Source organism: Moschus berezovskii, chromosome 27, assembly GCF_049115385.1.
Source record: "Moschus berezovskii isolate FMDL1 chromosome 27, NW_MosBer_1.0, whole genome shotgun sequence".
Taxonomy (NCBI): Eukaryota; Metazoa; Chordata; class Mammalia; order Artiodactyla; family Moschidae; genus Moschus; species Moschus berezovskii.
In genome coordinates, this window is record NC_142486.1 from 22,433,707 (window position 1) to 22,450,470 (window position 16,764).

The window sequence follows — 16,764 nt, forward strand, 5'->3', positions numbered from 1 at the left end:
TCCGCTGGATCATTGAAAATGCAAAGAGAGTTCCAGAAAAACATCTATTTCTGCTTTACTGACTATGCCAAAGCCTTTGACTGTGTGGATCACAATAAACTCTGGAAAATTCTGAAAAGATGGGAATACCAGACCACCTGACCCACCTTTTGAGAAATCTGTATGCAGGTCAAGAAGGAACAGTTAGAACTAGACATGGAACAACAGACTGGTTCCAAATAGGAAAAGAAATACGTCAAGGCTGTATATTGTCACCCTGCTTATTTAACTTATATGCAGAGTACATCATGAGAAACACTGGGCTGGAGGAAGCAGAGGCTGGAATCAAGATTGCCAGGAGAAATATCAATAACCTCAGATATGTAGATGACACCACCCTTATGGCAGAAAGTGAAGAAGAACTAAAGAGCCTCTTGATGAAAGTGAAAGAGGAGAGTGAAAAAGTTGGCTTAAAGCTCAACATTCTGAAAACAAAAGATCATGGCATCTGGTCCCATCACTTCATGGCAAAGAAACAGAGGAAAACAATACAATGGGGAAGACTAGAGATCTCTTCAAGAAAATGAGAGATACCAAAGGAACATTTCATGCAAATGTGGGCACAATTAAAGGACAGAAACACTAAGACCTAACAGAAGCAGAAGATATTAAGAACAGGTGGTAAGAATACACAGAAGAACTGTACGAAAAAGATCTTAATAACCCAGATAATCACAATGGTGTGATCACTTGCCCAGAGCCAGACATCCTGGAATATAAAGTCAAATGGGCCTTACAAAGCACTACTAAGAACAAAGCTAGTGGAGGGGTTGGAATTCCAGGTGAGCTATTTTAAATCCTAAAAGATGATGCTGTGTAAGTGTTGCACTCAATATGCCAAATAGCTGAGATATGCCAATAAATTTGGAAAACTCAGCAATGGCCACAGGACTGGAAAAAGTCAATTTTCATTTCAATTCCAAAGGAGAACAATGCTAAAGAATGTTCAAACTACCACACATTAGTGCTCATTTCACAAGCTAGCAAGGTCATGCTCAAAATCCTCCAAGCTAGGCCTCCACTGAGAACTTACAGGTGTACAAGCTGGGTTTAGAAAAGGCAGAGGAACCAGAGGTCAAATTGCCAACATCCATCGGATCAAAAAAAAGCCAGCAAGGGAATTCCAAAATTCATTGACTACAGTAAAGCCTTTAATTGTGTGGGTCACAACAACCTGTGCAAAATTCTTAAAGAGATGGGATACCAGATATCTTACCTGCCTACTGAGAAACCTGTACACAGGTCAAGAAGCGACAGTTAGAAACAGACATGGAACAACAGACTGGTTCCAAACTTGGAAAGGAGTACGTCAAGCCTAAATGTTATCACCCTCCTTATTTAACTTATATGCAGAGTACATCATGCAAAATGCCAGGTGGATGAAGCACAAGGTGGAATCAAGACTGCCATGAGAAATATCAATAACCTCAGATATGCAGATGACACTACTTTTATGGCAGAAAGTGAAGAGGAACTGAAGAGCCTCTTGATGGAGGTGAAAGAGAAGAGTGAAAAAGTTAGCTTAAAACTCAACATTCAAAAAACAAATAACATGGCATCCAGTCCCATCACTTCATGGTAAACAGATGGGGGAAACAATGCAAACAGTGACAGACTTAATTTTCTTGGGCTCCAAAATCACTGTGGACAGTGACTGCATCCATGAAATTAAAAGACGCTTGTTCCTTGAAAGAAAAGCTATGACAAACCTAAGCAGCATATTAAAGAGCAGAGACATCACTTTGCCCACAAAGGTCCATATAGTCAAACCTATGGTTTTTCCAGTAGTCATGTATGGATGTGAGAGTTGGACTATAAAGAAGGCTGAGCGCCGAAGAATTGATGCTTTTGAACTGCGGTGCTGGAGAAAACTCTTGAGAGTCCCTTGGACTGCAAGGAGATCTAACCAGTCAGTTCAGTTCAGATAAGTTGCTCAGTCGTGTCCGACTCTCCGCGACCCCATGAACCACAGCACGCCAGGCCTCCCTGTCCACCACCAACTCCCGGAGCTCACTCAAACTCATGTCCACAGAGTCGGTGATGCCATCCAGCCATCTCATTCTCGGTCGTCCCCTTCTTCTCCCACCCCCAACCTTTCCCAGCATCAGAGTCTTTTCCAGTAACCAGTCAATCCTAAAGGAAATCAGTCCTGAATATTCATTGGAAGGACTAATGCTGAGGCTGAAACTCCAATAATTTGGCCACCTGATGCAAAGAGCTGACTCACTGGAAAAGACTCTAATGCCGGAAAGATTGAGGACAGGAAGAGAAGGAGGCCACAGAGCATGAGATGGTTGGATGGCACCACTGACTTGATGGACATGAGTTTGAGCAAACTTTTAGGGGATGGTGAGGGACAGGGAAGCCTAGGGTGTTGCAGTCCAAGGGGTCACAAAGAGTCGGACACAACCGAGCAACTGAACAACAACAAACAGATGAGGAAACTAAACTCAGAGGTCAAGCAAGAAGTCCAAAGCCACATAGCTCAAAAGTGGCAGAGCCAGAATTTGAATTGAATTCTGGCTTCACCCCCGTATTCCTTTCACAACTTCTTTATTAATAATTTCCCAAGAATTCAATATATGATATCATATACACCCACTTTTATTTTAAATCAAGAGATGGATGGTGAAAGAGGAGCATGGAACTATTTTTTGGTTGGGAAAAATATAAAGAAAAAGCATTCAGGTAATTTTTCAAGCACAAACAAAACATCTACAGCAAAGCCTAAATTAGAAGCCGAGTATCAACAGAAACACTCTTCAAGTTAAAAACACTTAATCTGTACCATTTGTACCCCAACTGACACACAAAATACTATTTTCCTCCTTATTCCATTCATTCACAGGGCCCCTCAACAAACTAGCCAGGACTAACGGTCCCTCTCATGGGGTTTGGATGAGGAGCATTGGATCCAGCTTATTCTGTATCACTCTGCTTTCCCATGGAGAGATCATTCATCCACTACAAGTTCCTTATCTTCCCCATGTCTACTTCCTAACCATTTCACACCACACAAATCACATATACATTCATGCACTCATACAAATCTTCCTCATCTCCACTGAGTTAATTCTATCTCTGGATATTCTACCTCAAGAAATCTCTTAAACATACATTTTCTGCAAGTCTTCTTTTTCTTCCTCTGCCAGGGTGATTTGTAAGTAAAAAATGAGTCAAAATATTGTTGACAAATGTTAAGAAGAATCTCAGTGAAGCACTTCTGTCACATAGAAGAAATCTCATGTTTTAAAGTCAAATTGACAAAGGATCAGAGATACAAGCTATTTCTACTTTTTAACTTTTAAAAAGCTTTTTATCAGTAATGTAACTGTATTGCTTTCCACTATATTTTTTTATATAGAAGTTAATAGTTCAGTCATGACATGGTCTTACTGACTAGCCTAGTAACCTAATTTCTGTATTGACCCAGAGAATCAACTAATCAACCTACAAATTAACTTTCACCTTAAAATATTTTTTCAAAGTTGGGAATAACTAGACAGTAGCGGACCTTACTTTCCAAAGTAAAAATCAACTGACAACATGTAAAAAAATTATGAATTTTGTAGACACACAGCTATTGAAAGAAAACTTGGTATATTAAAAATATAAATATCATATTTGTGAAAACGAGAGATGACAACTAGGGATGCCAAATCCCTCTTTCCTGATTAGCCCCTTTCTGCTTCGATATTCTATTCTCACTTGAAATACAACCTCTATACCAAAATCATCACTTTTGCCCTTAAAGCGGCTCACTGTCCAAAGTTCCCATTTCTGTTCCCTACTCCAGGTTTAAAGACTTAGTGTCAACCATAACACTTCCTCTTTCCTGCCAGGTTCAAATTGGAGTGAGTGCTAAGGAACAGAGATCAATAAATTTTATGCCCTGTTCTTTTTTTATATATAAAATTCTAAAAAATTATTTATTTTTGTCTGTGCTGGGTCTTCAACGCTGCGTGGGCTTTTCTCTAGTTGTGGAGAGTGCGGGCTATTCTTCAGTCGCGGTGAGAAGGCATCTCATTGTGGAGCACAGGCTCTAGAGTGTGCAAGCTTCAGTACTTGTGGCACGTGGGCTCAGGACATGTGGCTCAGTATAAAGCACATGCTCAACAGTCGTGGTGTGTGGGCGTAGTTGCTCCACAACACGTGGGATCTTCCCAGCCCAGGGAGCGAATGTGTCTCTGGCAATGGCGGGTGGATTCCTTACCAATGAGCCATGGAGGAAGCCCTATTCTTATAGAACTTTAAAAATCTACACTAGAAAGCAGGGAAAGTAACATACAAATAACCATAACACAGATATGCTACCATGAAAAACACACAAGAGGGAAAAATCATGTGAAATAGGGGATCAAAAAAGATTTTTATGAAGACAGCAGTTGACATATGCTTGGAAGATGGGTAGGACACTGAACCGACAGGAACTGCTAAGCGTGAGAGAGCATCACACTGAGAATAAACAACATAAACAAAGATTAAGAGATGAATAAAGAGATTACAAATTCTATTTAGGAAACAGAAAGTAATATAGAGGGGCTGGAATGTAGATCCACGTAGGGAAAAAGTAGGATCAAAAGTTGGAAAGATAAGCCAGAGGCATGTTGTGAAGATCATTAAGGGCCTTCTGTGCTATGGTAGATGAAGGGTCACTGAAGGGTTCTGGTCCAAACACATGCAGTGGTTAAAAGCCAGGACTCTGGAGCTAGATCCAGATCTCAGCTTTTCCACTTAGCAGCTGTGTGACCCTGGGCAAGTTACTTAATTTCTTTGTATCTCTGTGGGGCTAATAGCAGCACTTAGGGATGTTGTGAGGATTAAACTGGTTCACACATGTAAAAAGTGTCTAGAAAAGTAGCTGTCATAAAGCAAGTACTTATAAGTATTTGCAACTATTTAATATTACCATCCTATCCTTTAGAAAGATAAATTTAGCAGCAATATATAGAAATGAACTGAAATGAATCTTCCCAAACACTTTACAGGTTCCCCAAGGATAAAATACTTTTTCATTCATTTAAAAGAAATCCCTCAGAATACTTAGTATAGTTCCTTACAGACCACACGTATCTTCATAAGCATTTATTGCGAGACTGTAATAAAGTACAGTGGTACAGGAAAAATCTATGTGAAGATTTAAGGAATCATCTTCACAGTAAATGAAAGATTTATTAAAATGGATGGTACTTTATAAGTGAAATGGTCATAAATGAAATGGCCTTGGAGATCTTGGCCTTACTTTGAACATGTCCTATTTTTGAAAAAAATTTCTGTATTATAGCTGAAAGTAGACCCAATAATGTTCCAGGTAAATAACTTACTGTGAATATACCACAAATGAGGAGACTCAATGAAATTCCCCTCTCCCATTTTCTTATTTGACCCAACCAACTGCATGTTCTTTACTTTTTTTAATCTCTAATGATAGCAGTATATGGTCTCTGTTGAACAGATCTATATTAAAAGTCAACAGCTGCCTTTTTGCTCAATATACACAACAGCAAGTGTCAAAATACCAAATGTGACCTTTTATTTATAGCAAAGCTAATAAAAAGAGACACACAAAAGTGCAGTCTTTTCATCTCAATTAAAAAGAAAAAAAAAGCAATTCAAAGAACTGTCAGTTTGCTTCAAAACTGAAGTCATAAACTGAAATGTCACGTAAGTAAACTATACATTCTGGTTTATACATACTCTAAATACATGTAAAGTATCACTGATAGCAACACCCACATCTTTATGCTTCTTTGTAAATTCTAAAGCAATAAATCCCAAAGGACTATTTCATTCTACTTGCCCGTGGCATTTCCAGTAAGGATATTCAATTTAGCTGTGACTTACAGCTAATGAGAGAATACATAATAAATTTTAGAGAGGTATGTTATTGAAAAGTGATTTTGATCCAAATACTTAGTTTTAGGTACTTTGATTTTCAAGGATCCTTAGGTTCCCTCATTCTCTTATTTAACCTCTCTACTATTTCAACAATATATTTGCTAAATAATGGGCTTCCCTGGTGGCTCAGACTGTAAAGAATCTGCGTGCAATGCAGAAGACCCAAGTTCAATCCCTGGGTCGGGAAGATCCCCTAAAGGGAGTGGTTATACAGTCCAGTATTCTTGCCTGGAGAATTCCATGGACAGAGAAATTGGCGGACTACAGTCCATGGGGTCACAAAGAGTCAGACTCGACTGAGCAACTAACACTTTCACTTTTTCACCTTGATTTTCAAGGATCCTTAGTTTCCTTCATGCTCTTAGCTAACCTCTCTATTTCCACAATGTTGTGTTAGTTAGTTATTCCAGCAATAGCTTTGCCAAATACTACCTCTTCATCAGTCTACAGTCAATAAAGAATAAAATAATGTTACCACTACCCATAATCTATTGTTACCAAGTGGACCATGCTTTTTAAGTATCAAACTTATCAGCAGCTACTTGCTAGCTGGGCAAAGAATTCTAAAAAGTACCTGGAAAAACATGTGCAACTTCAGAGCTTAACAATAAAACATTCTGACAACCAAAAAAATATGAATATTATGTCTATGTAAATAATCATAAATAAGTAAAGTTGTGGATATGAAATTTACACCTATATATTATCGCTGCTGTTACTGTACAACCTAATTTCTTGCGTTATTCAGAGGCTATAAAACAAGGTCACTATGTAAACAATTATCCATTCAAGTTGCATGATTAAGCTATTTATAACTCAATAACAATAATTTCATGAACAGCAATACTTTATTACACATCTAAATTTCCCCTGTAAGATTATGTAATATGGCCCACTGCTTAAGTATGCACTGAAAAGGGGTATGGAAAAATTCATAAACTCACAGGTGCATTGAAGAAGCTAATGACAACTAGAAGAAATTTTATTTCATAAGCAAAAACTGAAGAATTTTCACTTCTACTATTTGCCAGGTTTCTATCAAGAAACAACTATCTCATGTATCTTAAACTTATTTTCAGGCTTTGAGGTGAGACTAATTGACTATACTCTAACTGAAAGCTTTACAGATCACTATAGTCCTTTAAAAATAATTTGGGAAATATATGATCTTCATAATTCACTGCAGATACTACTCTTTCATATATTTGTTGTTCAGTCACTCAGAAAACCAGTCAATCTTTAATATATAGGAGGACAGAAAGTTGGGGTCTGAACCTGCACAGCAACTGAAGTTCTACAAGAGGTATTAACCACATCTGAATGATATAATTCTGATTAATAAAAAACCATCAACTACAACTTGTCTAAGATCAATTACATGGCTAGCAAATTGTGGGACTGGGATTTGACTACATGTTGATCTAACCCAAAACCTGTGTGCTCTTTACACTATGGTAGGCTGTGTTTCACTTAGAAAACCTCTTTTAGTCTGTTCCAGAAACATATAAACTCATGCATTCCTTGGTTTTGGTACTTACATATATCCCATGAAGTTTACATCACCACTACAACTGACTTCACAGTCTGTATTCCTGGAAAGCTCCCTTCGCCAAGCTGGGTTTAAGAAATATTCACCACAGACACACTATTGCCTTCAATCTCTTTTTAGAACAAGGCAGGACATAGGTAAATAAATAAAGCAGATAATACAAAAGGGAAACATTTTTAAATTAGGATGTTTTGATCTTTCATATAACAATGACTAACATTTGAGCATTTGCTATATATTAGGCCATGTGATAATTCTTCATATGCCATATTTTATTTTCTCACAACCATCCTTTGAGATAAATATATTATTCCCAATTTTATAGCTGAGAAATCAAATTACATGCCCCAAATCATAAAATTCATAAAAAGGGAATCAAAAAATCAAATCTAGATATGGCTGACTCAAATCTCATGGGACTATTTTACCACACTGCAACTCCAATACAAACTCAACATTTATGAGGAAAGGGGTTAACAGCAGAACTATTTTAGGTTTATACTAAGGTGAACAGTGGAGGACTAATGTATATCACTCTTACTATGCCAGCTTTGAAAGGGGTTCTGGCAGCCAGTGAGGAAGAACTCAACAAGTCTGGTCAGTCTAATAAATGCAACGGGTGTCAGCACTCTGTAATACCTTTTTCAGAATTTCCTTCCTCTTAGATTTTTCCACTCTCTCATGACTTCTATCTATGTTCTTGGTCCCAAATTCCCCTTCACCAAATCTTTTAGGTCAACTAGTTTACATCCTTTATCCTGAAGTGCCTACATCTCTGTTGATAATAGTAAAAAGAGGGGCTTTTTGGAACTAAGGTTGTAAAAAAAAAATAAATGCTTTGTTCAGGAACTCTCATCTCATATTGGAAAATCTGGACTATGCTGTGAAATTCACAGTATTATAAATTATTTCAAGCTTCAAGTATGACCTGTGAACGCTGTAAAAAGACTGGTCTTTGAATTTTTATTAAAGTTCTTATTTGATATGCTGAAATAAATAATACTGATAACACTGTTTTCAGTGTTCATCCATATTATAGCAAATATCAGTAGTTAATTTCCTTTATTGCCAAATTGTGTGGTGTATCCCCATTTAAAATGGATAAATAAATGGGGATACACCACACAATTTGGCAGTAAGAGGAAATTAACTACTGATATTTGCTATAATATGGATGAACACTGAAAACATTATGCTAGGTGAAATAAGCCAATCACAAGAGACCACACATTGCATGAGTCCATTTATATGAAATGTCCAGAATAAGCAAACTTACAAAGACAGAAAGCAGTCTGCCTAAGAACCAGGAAGTTGGGGGGTGACGGCAAAGGGATCTGGGGTTTCTTTCTGGAGTACTGAGAATGTTCTAAAATTGACTGTGGCACAACTTTATGGTTATACAAACCACTTCACTGTACACTTTAAATAGGTGCATCTTATGGTTAAATGAAATTATATCTCAAAAAAGCTGTTTTAAAAAAGACATTTACTGGGAAAAGACTCAAAAGGAGTTTTGCTAATGCTTTTTAAGTTAAAGAAGAGCACAATCTCAAGATTTCGCTCTCTGAGGTAATCCAGTTCTGTCCTTCTCTATAAGTCATGTCCAAAATGATTAACAAAACAAAGTTCTAGATAGTTTAGTTTGTTTAACAAATGATGTTGCAAAGCTCCTTCACACCAAACTAACTCTGATTATTGAAGTTGTCACAGTTCAGGAAAAGGGCTTATCATTTAATAATTTTCTACTATTTAATAACAGATGTGCTTCGGAAGCTTGTAATTTTAATGTTTTAAACCAAAGGCTACCAACTTATAGGCTGCTGCTGCTGCTGCTAAGTCATTTCAGTCATGTCCGACTCTGTGTGACCCCATAGACAGAAGCCCACCAGGCTCCCCCGTCCCTGGGATTCTCCAGGCAAGAACACTGGAGTGGGTTGCCATTTCCTTCTCCAATGTGTGAAAGTGAAAAGTGAAAGTGAAGTCGCTCAGTCGTGTCCGACCCTTAGCGACCCCACGGACTGCAGCCTACCAGGCTGCTCCATCCATGGGATTTTCTAGGCTAGGATCTACCTAAAGATCTTGAACTCTTATGTGACAGATGTCAAGCCCACAGTGTCCTATCTGAGGTTTACCAGGATCTTCTGTGGAGAGAGAAGTGGGTAACAGAATGGGAAATGAAACCCCTCTTCATCTTTTTCAATCATTTGCCCGTCTTCGTACTTGAGAAAAAAGAAAATTCTTCCTTGCAAAAGGCTAGCCATCTCCTAGGTTTCAACCAGCTAAGGTTTTCTTCCCACTTCTGATGTTTTTATCCATGAGGGGTGGGGTGGAGGTACGGCTGTTAAGAATATCTAAGTTTATCTGTGTCCCCTCACTCAATCTTTCTCAGGTCAGGAGGAATGATTTCATTTGACTGTCAGTTTAAGATAAAAAACTGGGCATAAGTGGTCCAACTTTTTGCCCTTAGGAGCAAGTTGCCTAAAGGGAGCACTCATCTCTTTCGTTCTTTCCCACTAGAAGTCCTACAGAGCAGGTCCCCCAATCCTGCCTGGGATTGGATAATTAAGTCTGTTCAATTTTGAGGCCCAGTAAGAGGAAGCTGGAGAAGGGAAAGGCTACCCACTCCAGTATTCTGGCCTAGAGAATTCCATGGACAGTCCACGGGGTTGCAAAGAGTCGGACACGACTGGGCGACTTTCACTTCCAAGAGGAAGTTACTTGTCCAAGGATATAAGTCACAGTCTCCAATATCCTCTTTATCAATATTAAATAATATTTTGGCTCCTAATTATCTTACTCTTTTTTTCTCAATTAGTTCACAATATAAATAGGGAAGAGGATGATAACGAGACTCCTTAAAAACTCTCACATCCAATCTAATTTTAAGAAGAACAAGAGTGAAGATATTTTCAGGAATAAATACACTATGACAGACTACAATCTGAATAAGAGGACCAATTCTAGAGAGAAAAATTTTGCTTAGATATAAGGAAGAGGTTCAAGTTCCTTCATGTGCTAGAAGACTCCTGGGAAACACCTGGAAATCTTCATAAAGAACATTAAGTAAATCCATCTAGGATGATAAAGGATGGTAATAACCGTCAATGGTCAGGCTTCCCCAGTGGCTCAGCAGTAAAAAATCTGCCTACAATGCAGGAAACACAGGGTTGATCTCTGGGTCAGGAAGATCCCCTGGAGGAGGGCATGGCAACCCACTCCAGTATTCCTGCCTGGAGAATCCCATGGACAGAGGAGCCTGGCAGGCTACAGTCCATAGTTACAAAGAGTCGGTCATGACTGAAGCAACTGAACAGGCACAGTCCTAAATGGTCACTGAAATCCATGCCATAAAGGAACGGTGCCTCAGTACAAGGCTCTCTGCTGCTGCTGCTGCTAAGTCACTTCAGTCGTGTCCGACTCTGTGTGACCCCATAGACAGAAGCCCACCAGGCTCCCCCATCCCTGGGATTCTCCAGGCAAGAACACTGGAGTGGGTTGCCATTTCCTTCTCCAATGTGTGAAAGGGAAAAGTGAAAGTGAAGTCGCTCAGTCGTGTCCGACCCTTAGCGACCCCATGGACTGCAACCTACCAGGCTCCTCCATCCATGGGATTTTCTAGGCAAGAGTACTGGAGTGGCTTGCCATTGCCTTCTCCGACAAGGCTCTCTAGATCACTTATATTTATCAGCAGCAGCTTTGTTTGTTGATCTTGTTAAAAAAACTTTTTTTCACTAAAAATATGTCTCTTGAGGGATGAGAAAACAGTAACTGTGAGGTTAAGGTATTTGTACAAAGTGCAGGACATCCCTTTAATACTGAAACCCAAATCTCCTTTACCTCTTCTGCATTCTGGCAAAAATTTTAGCCACTAATGTGTGCACAAATTCCTACATAGGTAGTGTTCTTGAAGGGAGACTTTGCAACCCTGAAACTCAAATCTCATGTGCAAAACACCGACTTATAGGGGAAAATGTAGAAATGACTATTTAACATTGGCCAAATATAAGAACCCTAGGGAATCAAATCAAGTCATAGATGTCAAAGTGCTTCAAAAACTATAAAGCACTACATAAAATATTGTCTTGATATTGAGTTCCAGTAACCAATAGAAAATTGACCCTAGTATAGCACAATTAATGTAATTTTGCCATTATATTTACCTATCATTTAATACTTTTTATTACATTAATAGAAATTCCTAAGGGTCCTTACTAAAGTATCCCCCCATGTATATTCCCCATACAAAGAACATCTATTTCTGTTATACTGTATCTTCAGAGTTCACTGGTGGTCCAGTGGTTAGGAATTAGGGTTTTCACTGCCATGGCCTGGGTTCGATCTCTGGTTGGGGAACTAAGGTCCTGAAAGCCACTCTGCTTTTGGCACAGTAAAAAAAAAAAAAAGCGGGGGTGGTGGCAGTCATCATATCTTTAAAAGTTTGTGCATCATCCACAAGCTGTTAGAACAAATTCAGGAAATGCTATCACACAGAGATGAAAATTAAAGGAATATAGTTTCTCTGTATTTGGGCCAATACTATAAAAATGAATTAAAAACTGCCAGTATGGGACTTCCCAGGTGGCTCAGTGGTAAAGAATTTGTCTGCCAATGCAGGAGACACTGGTTCAGTCTCTAGGTTGGGAAGATCCCCTGGAGGAAATGGCAACCCACTCCAGTATTCTTGCCAGGAAAATCCCATGGACAAGAGGAGTCTGGCATGCTAGAGTCCATGGGGTTGCAGAGTCAGACATGATTGAGGACGCCAATGCAGGGGACATGGGTTCGATTCTTGCTCCAAGAAGATTCTACATGCTGTGGGGCAACCAAGCCTGTAAGCCACAATTGCTAAAGCCCACATGCTCTAGACCCCAGGCTCTGCAACAAGAAAAGCCACCCCAATGAGCAGCCCACGCACCACAAGAAGAGTATCGAGCCGAAGAGGAGCCTCTGCTCACTGCAACTAGAGAAAGCCCATGTGCAGCAATGAAGAATCACCACAGCCAAAAGAAAAGTCTTAAAAAATGGTAAATTAAAAAAAACACCCAACTTCGAGCATGAAACATGGCGCATAATCTTATAGTAATATAGGTTATTAGCTGGGATTTAAGGAAGTTATTTCACTCAGCTTTTTGTTTTGGGATCTTTCATTTCCTTTTGTGGTAGTTCAAGTAGAAGCTGAGAAGTACAGAGACTAGAAGTTGGAGATGAGAGACTAAAAGAGAAGAAACAGTGATGGTGGAGTCCAAAGCCAAGAGGGGAGACAAATTTATTTGACTTGTGCTAAGCCTTGATGTTTTCTCACTTCCAAGCATCTAATAAAGAAACTGTGTCAGTTCTCAGTAGTAAGTTCTGAGCTTCAGTTTCAAAACTGGGATTCTGACACCTGTTATAAACTCGAACAGCAATACGACGCTATCTAACTTTTACTGAGCACTTACCATGTACCAGGCACTGTTCTAAATGTTTTACCTGGATTAACTCTATCATTACAATAACTCACTGAGATGCTATCTCTGTTTTACAGAAGGGGAACTTTACAGAGAAAGGCCAGGTAAGTTAATCAAAGTAACAGAGCTACTAAGTGGTAAGGTTTGGATTTGAATCCTAAACTTTCCCGTTCTAGTTGACTGCAGTGGTTTTCAAACTACATTCTGAGGAACCTTTCAGCTCCAGGAGTTCTATTTTCAAAATATACTTTGTTTATATTAAAAAGCTGAAGTAAAAACATCACAATCAAGACTTTTATATGATGTATAATGCACCAAAGGGAATCAACAAAATATTAACTTTTTGCTGCCAGGTAAAGTCACTTTTTTGCAGATCTTAGCATAAAGCCAGTCCTGCCACCTCTGAAATCTTAACTGAACTTCCTGTAAATGTTTCATTGATTTGGAAAGTGCACCTCTGCACTGATTTTTTTTTTTTTTAACTCAAGACTAGATCTGTTTGTTCAGGTAAAAAGTACAGCGAGCATACAAGCTCAAATACTAGGCAAGATTCAGGTACATCTTACCACAAAGCAAAGGCACGAGAGTGAACAAAGAAACATACCACTTCATTCATTTTAAATTTTGGGGAGCTCACTGTCTGACATATTTAACCTTAAGTAATACACGTTAGGGAATTCCCTGGTGGTCCAGTGGTTAGGGTTCCATGCTGTCACTGCCAAGGGCCCTGGTTCAGTCTCTGACTGGGAAACTAAAATCCCACAAGGTACGGCCAGGAAAAAAAAAGAAAAATGAAAAAAAGAAAGAAATACCGGATAGATATGATTTTGAAAAAAATCTCCAGTGTTCTTACTATCTCCTCTTACTCCTCTTGCTAAACACAGAATATTTAACTGAAAGGTATCTTGAGATGGCAAGGGAAACTATTAGGGGAAAAAGAAAAATCACCTCCTCCAGCCCCACTTCAGCCACACAGCACCAATGTCACAGTCTGGACCTTGTGCCCTCAGTGCCCTGCCCTTCCACTCTGCTGTATCAATAACTCTCAGTGAAGTCTTCAACTCTATGGGTCTAAGTCAACTATTCCACTGACCATATGCCATCTGGTATTCAAGGACTAAAATATATATAACAGCTTTCTTTTTCACTTTTACTCTTTATCCAGCTGAGATTTAATGAGCTATCATTACAATATTTTGACCAATGCCCTAAACACTTTTGCTCCTCTGTCATTTTGTTGCACGTATCTGGCAAACCACAACTCTGAATGAAGCTGTCTATTGGCTTTCATCATACACTGGTGCCAGAGTAGCTGAGCACCACCAGAGGGTCAACAAAGCATAGATCAGTTATCACACTTTATGTTCATGACCACTGACTTCAATGAAGTTTCCACGCTGCTAGATAATCCTACTGTCTCCAGCTGTCTCTCACAACTATTATTTCAAACATTTCCTACTTCTTTCAAACCTTGGGACTTCTGTCTCTCCCATCTCCAAGGCAACTCATAGCTGATGACTTTGCCTAATTTGAAGGAGTTGTATTCATCTTATTCTTGTTTTCTTTCAAATATAATAGAGTATAACATCTTCTCAGGAAAGTTATGAGATTACTTATCTCTCTCTCCTCCCTCTCTAAGCTGTTTCCTTCCTATGGACATTCAGTCTATTTTATACACTGGGATTCTGCTTGAGACTTCTTTATAAAAGGAGTCACTGCACACATAATCAGATTAAAAACAAGTCAGGAACTGGATGTCACACATACAACTAGTAACACTGACATTACTAACATTTTCAGAAACAAAGCCTGCAGTTTCACCAAATTTGAAATCATTCTGATATTTTCTTCATATGCTTTACAGTTTTAAAAAAACAGGTATAATTAACATATAAGATTGTGTATGTTCAAGGTGCACAAAGTGTTTATTTGATACATTTATAAATTTCAATAATAACCACTGTAGCAATAGCTAACACTACTACAGGGTCACATAATAATCATATATGTTTACAATTAAGAGCTCTGCTATGACTATATAGGCAAGAAAAGGAGCAGAAATTTTTAGAGTGTTATTTTAATAACCACTAAATCTGACAGCATGATTTTGTGTTACTAGGTCTAGATGGGGGAGAGAAAGGAGGAGGAAGCAACAAATGTCCCAGCCACGGCGTTTTTTAAGAGCTAAAAATACTGCAGGATAAATACAGAATCATAAGCAATACTTAAGAAGTAAGTCTGACAGCACAGTGTCTTACAACAAAATATTCATGGAGGGAGTCTTATAGTCCCAACTTTCATTATTCCCTTCACCTGCACTGAACAAGCAGTTAGAAAAGAAGTTTATTCCTTTACTCCCATCAGCTCTCCTGGCAGCTGTTACATTAACTAAAGTTTTGGTCTTACAGATCTGGGTGAGTGTGAGTGAGTGTGTGTGTATGTGTGCGTGGGGGGTGTAGTTGGTGGCCCAAGCCAGGAAAAATCCTGCAAAGGCATTCACCTGGGATACCCTTCAGAAAGATGCTTACCTCTTTCCTGAGGGCACCACCTCGTCGCTGCTGCCCACAGTTCGGTGGTGTTACAGCAGGCACTGTTTGCTACTGGGCTGCCTACAACTCTAACGTGTTACTTAATCTTGTAACTACTATTAGGGTCTCGAAAGCGTTTTGTGATGCGGTGGAATGAAAGATGCTCCATAAAATGAAGTTTATTATTAGGGTTATTACAGCTCCGGGGCCTAAAATAAAGCAAAATTATAACCACATAGGCTTCAAAGGGAAAATCGGAAGCCACATGCATCTCAAACACTGCCAAGTAGGCAGGGGCTGGGCAGGGGCGGGGGTCTGAGGCTCTCACCCGGCGCCCCCACCGCCACCAGCTCTCGCGGCACCATTAACCCGGTCCTGCCCGGACCTCCATCCCGGACGACGCTTCTTAGGTTGGGGGAACGAGGGTCAGCGGTCGGCCCCGACTCCTTTCGGCCGCCAGTCGCCCGTCAGCTCTCTGGGGACTCTCACACCCCACAGGCTGCCTCGCTCCGGGCCCCAGTCTCACCGCCTGGTTTCTAATTCCTTCGCAGGCGCCTCAGTTTCCTCCAAATCGGTTTCCTCCTGTTTCCCACCTTGACTTTTTTTTTTAGATCCAGGACGACGCTCGTTCCTCCCTCCGCTGTCCCTCAGGTTGGCGGCTGTCTCCCCTCACCTTCTCTCCCGGGTCCAGGACCACCAGCCCGGTCCGGATCTCCGCGGCCCTCGGCCCCTTCGCACGCAGCCCGCGGTGCCGCTCCCCTCCGCCCGGGGGTCCGGCTCGCGACCCGCGTGTCCCCTCCGCCAGCCGCTCGGCCGGGCAGCCCGGGTCGCCTCACCGCCCCCTTCCTCTCAGGCTGGCCGCCGCCGCCGCGCATCCTCCAGCCCCGTCTCCCCCGGAGCCGGGTCTCCCCTCCCCTCCCCTCGCCCGCAGCCAATCCCCCGCCCGGCCCCGCGCGCCCGCCGCTCGCTCACCCGCGGACTCCCCGGTGTTGATCCAGTCCGGGTTGGCGATGCTGGCGATGGCGAAGATATCGGCGGCCAGAAAGAGACATCCTGAGATGATGGTCAGTTTATCCATCTCCCCGCCCCGTCCCCCCACCCCCCGAGCCCCGGGCAGGCCGCGGCCTCACGCCTCCCGCCCCATGGGCCGCTGCCGGGGCCGGGAGACCCCACGCCGCCGCCGCCGCGCTCCCCCTCGGCCCCCGCGCGCCGCTCGCGCCCTCCGCGCGCCCGGGACTAGCAGCCGCGGCGCGGCCCGCACAGCCGGAACCGCCGCCCGCCCCGGAACTGCTCCGCCCGCCCG

At 41.0% G+C, this 16,764-nt stretch overlaps 1 protein-coding gene across 1 annotated transcript in view; it reads right to left on the reverse strand.

Moving 5' to 3' along the window:
• The window catches only part of MOSMO (modulator of smoothened), a 66,055-nt gene extending 49,470 nt beyond the window's left edge, over positions 1-16,585 (reverse strand). The window contains exon 1 of the mRNA XM_055409638.2: positions 16,434-16,585. Coding sequence (XP_055265613.1) covers positions 16,434-16,539 — 106 coding nt within the window. The 5' untranslated portion in view covers positions 16,540-16,585. The remainder of the gene's footprint in view (positions 1-16,433) is intronic.
• Positions 16,586-16,764: the final 179 nt, after the last annotated feature.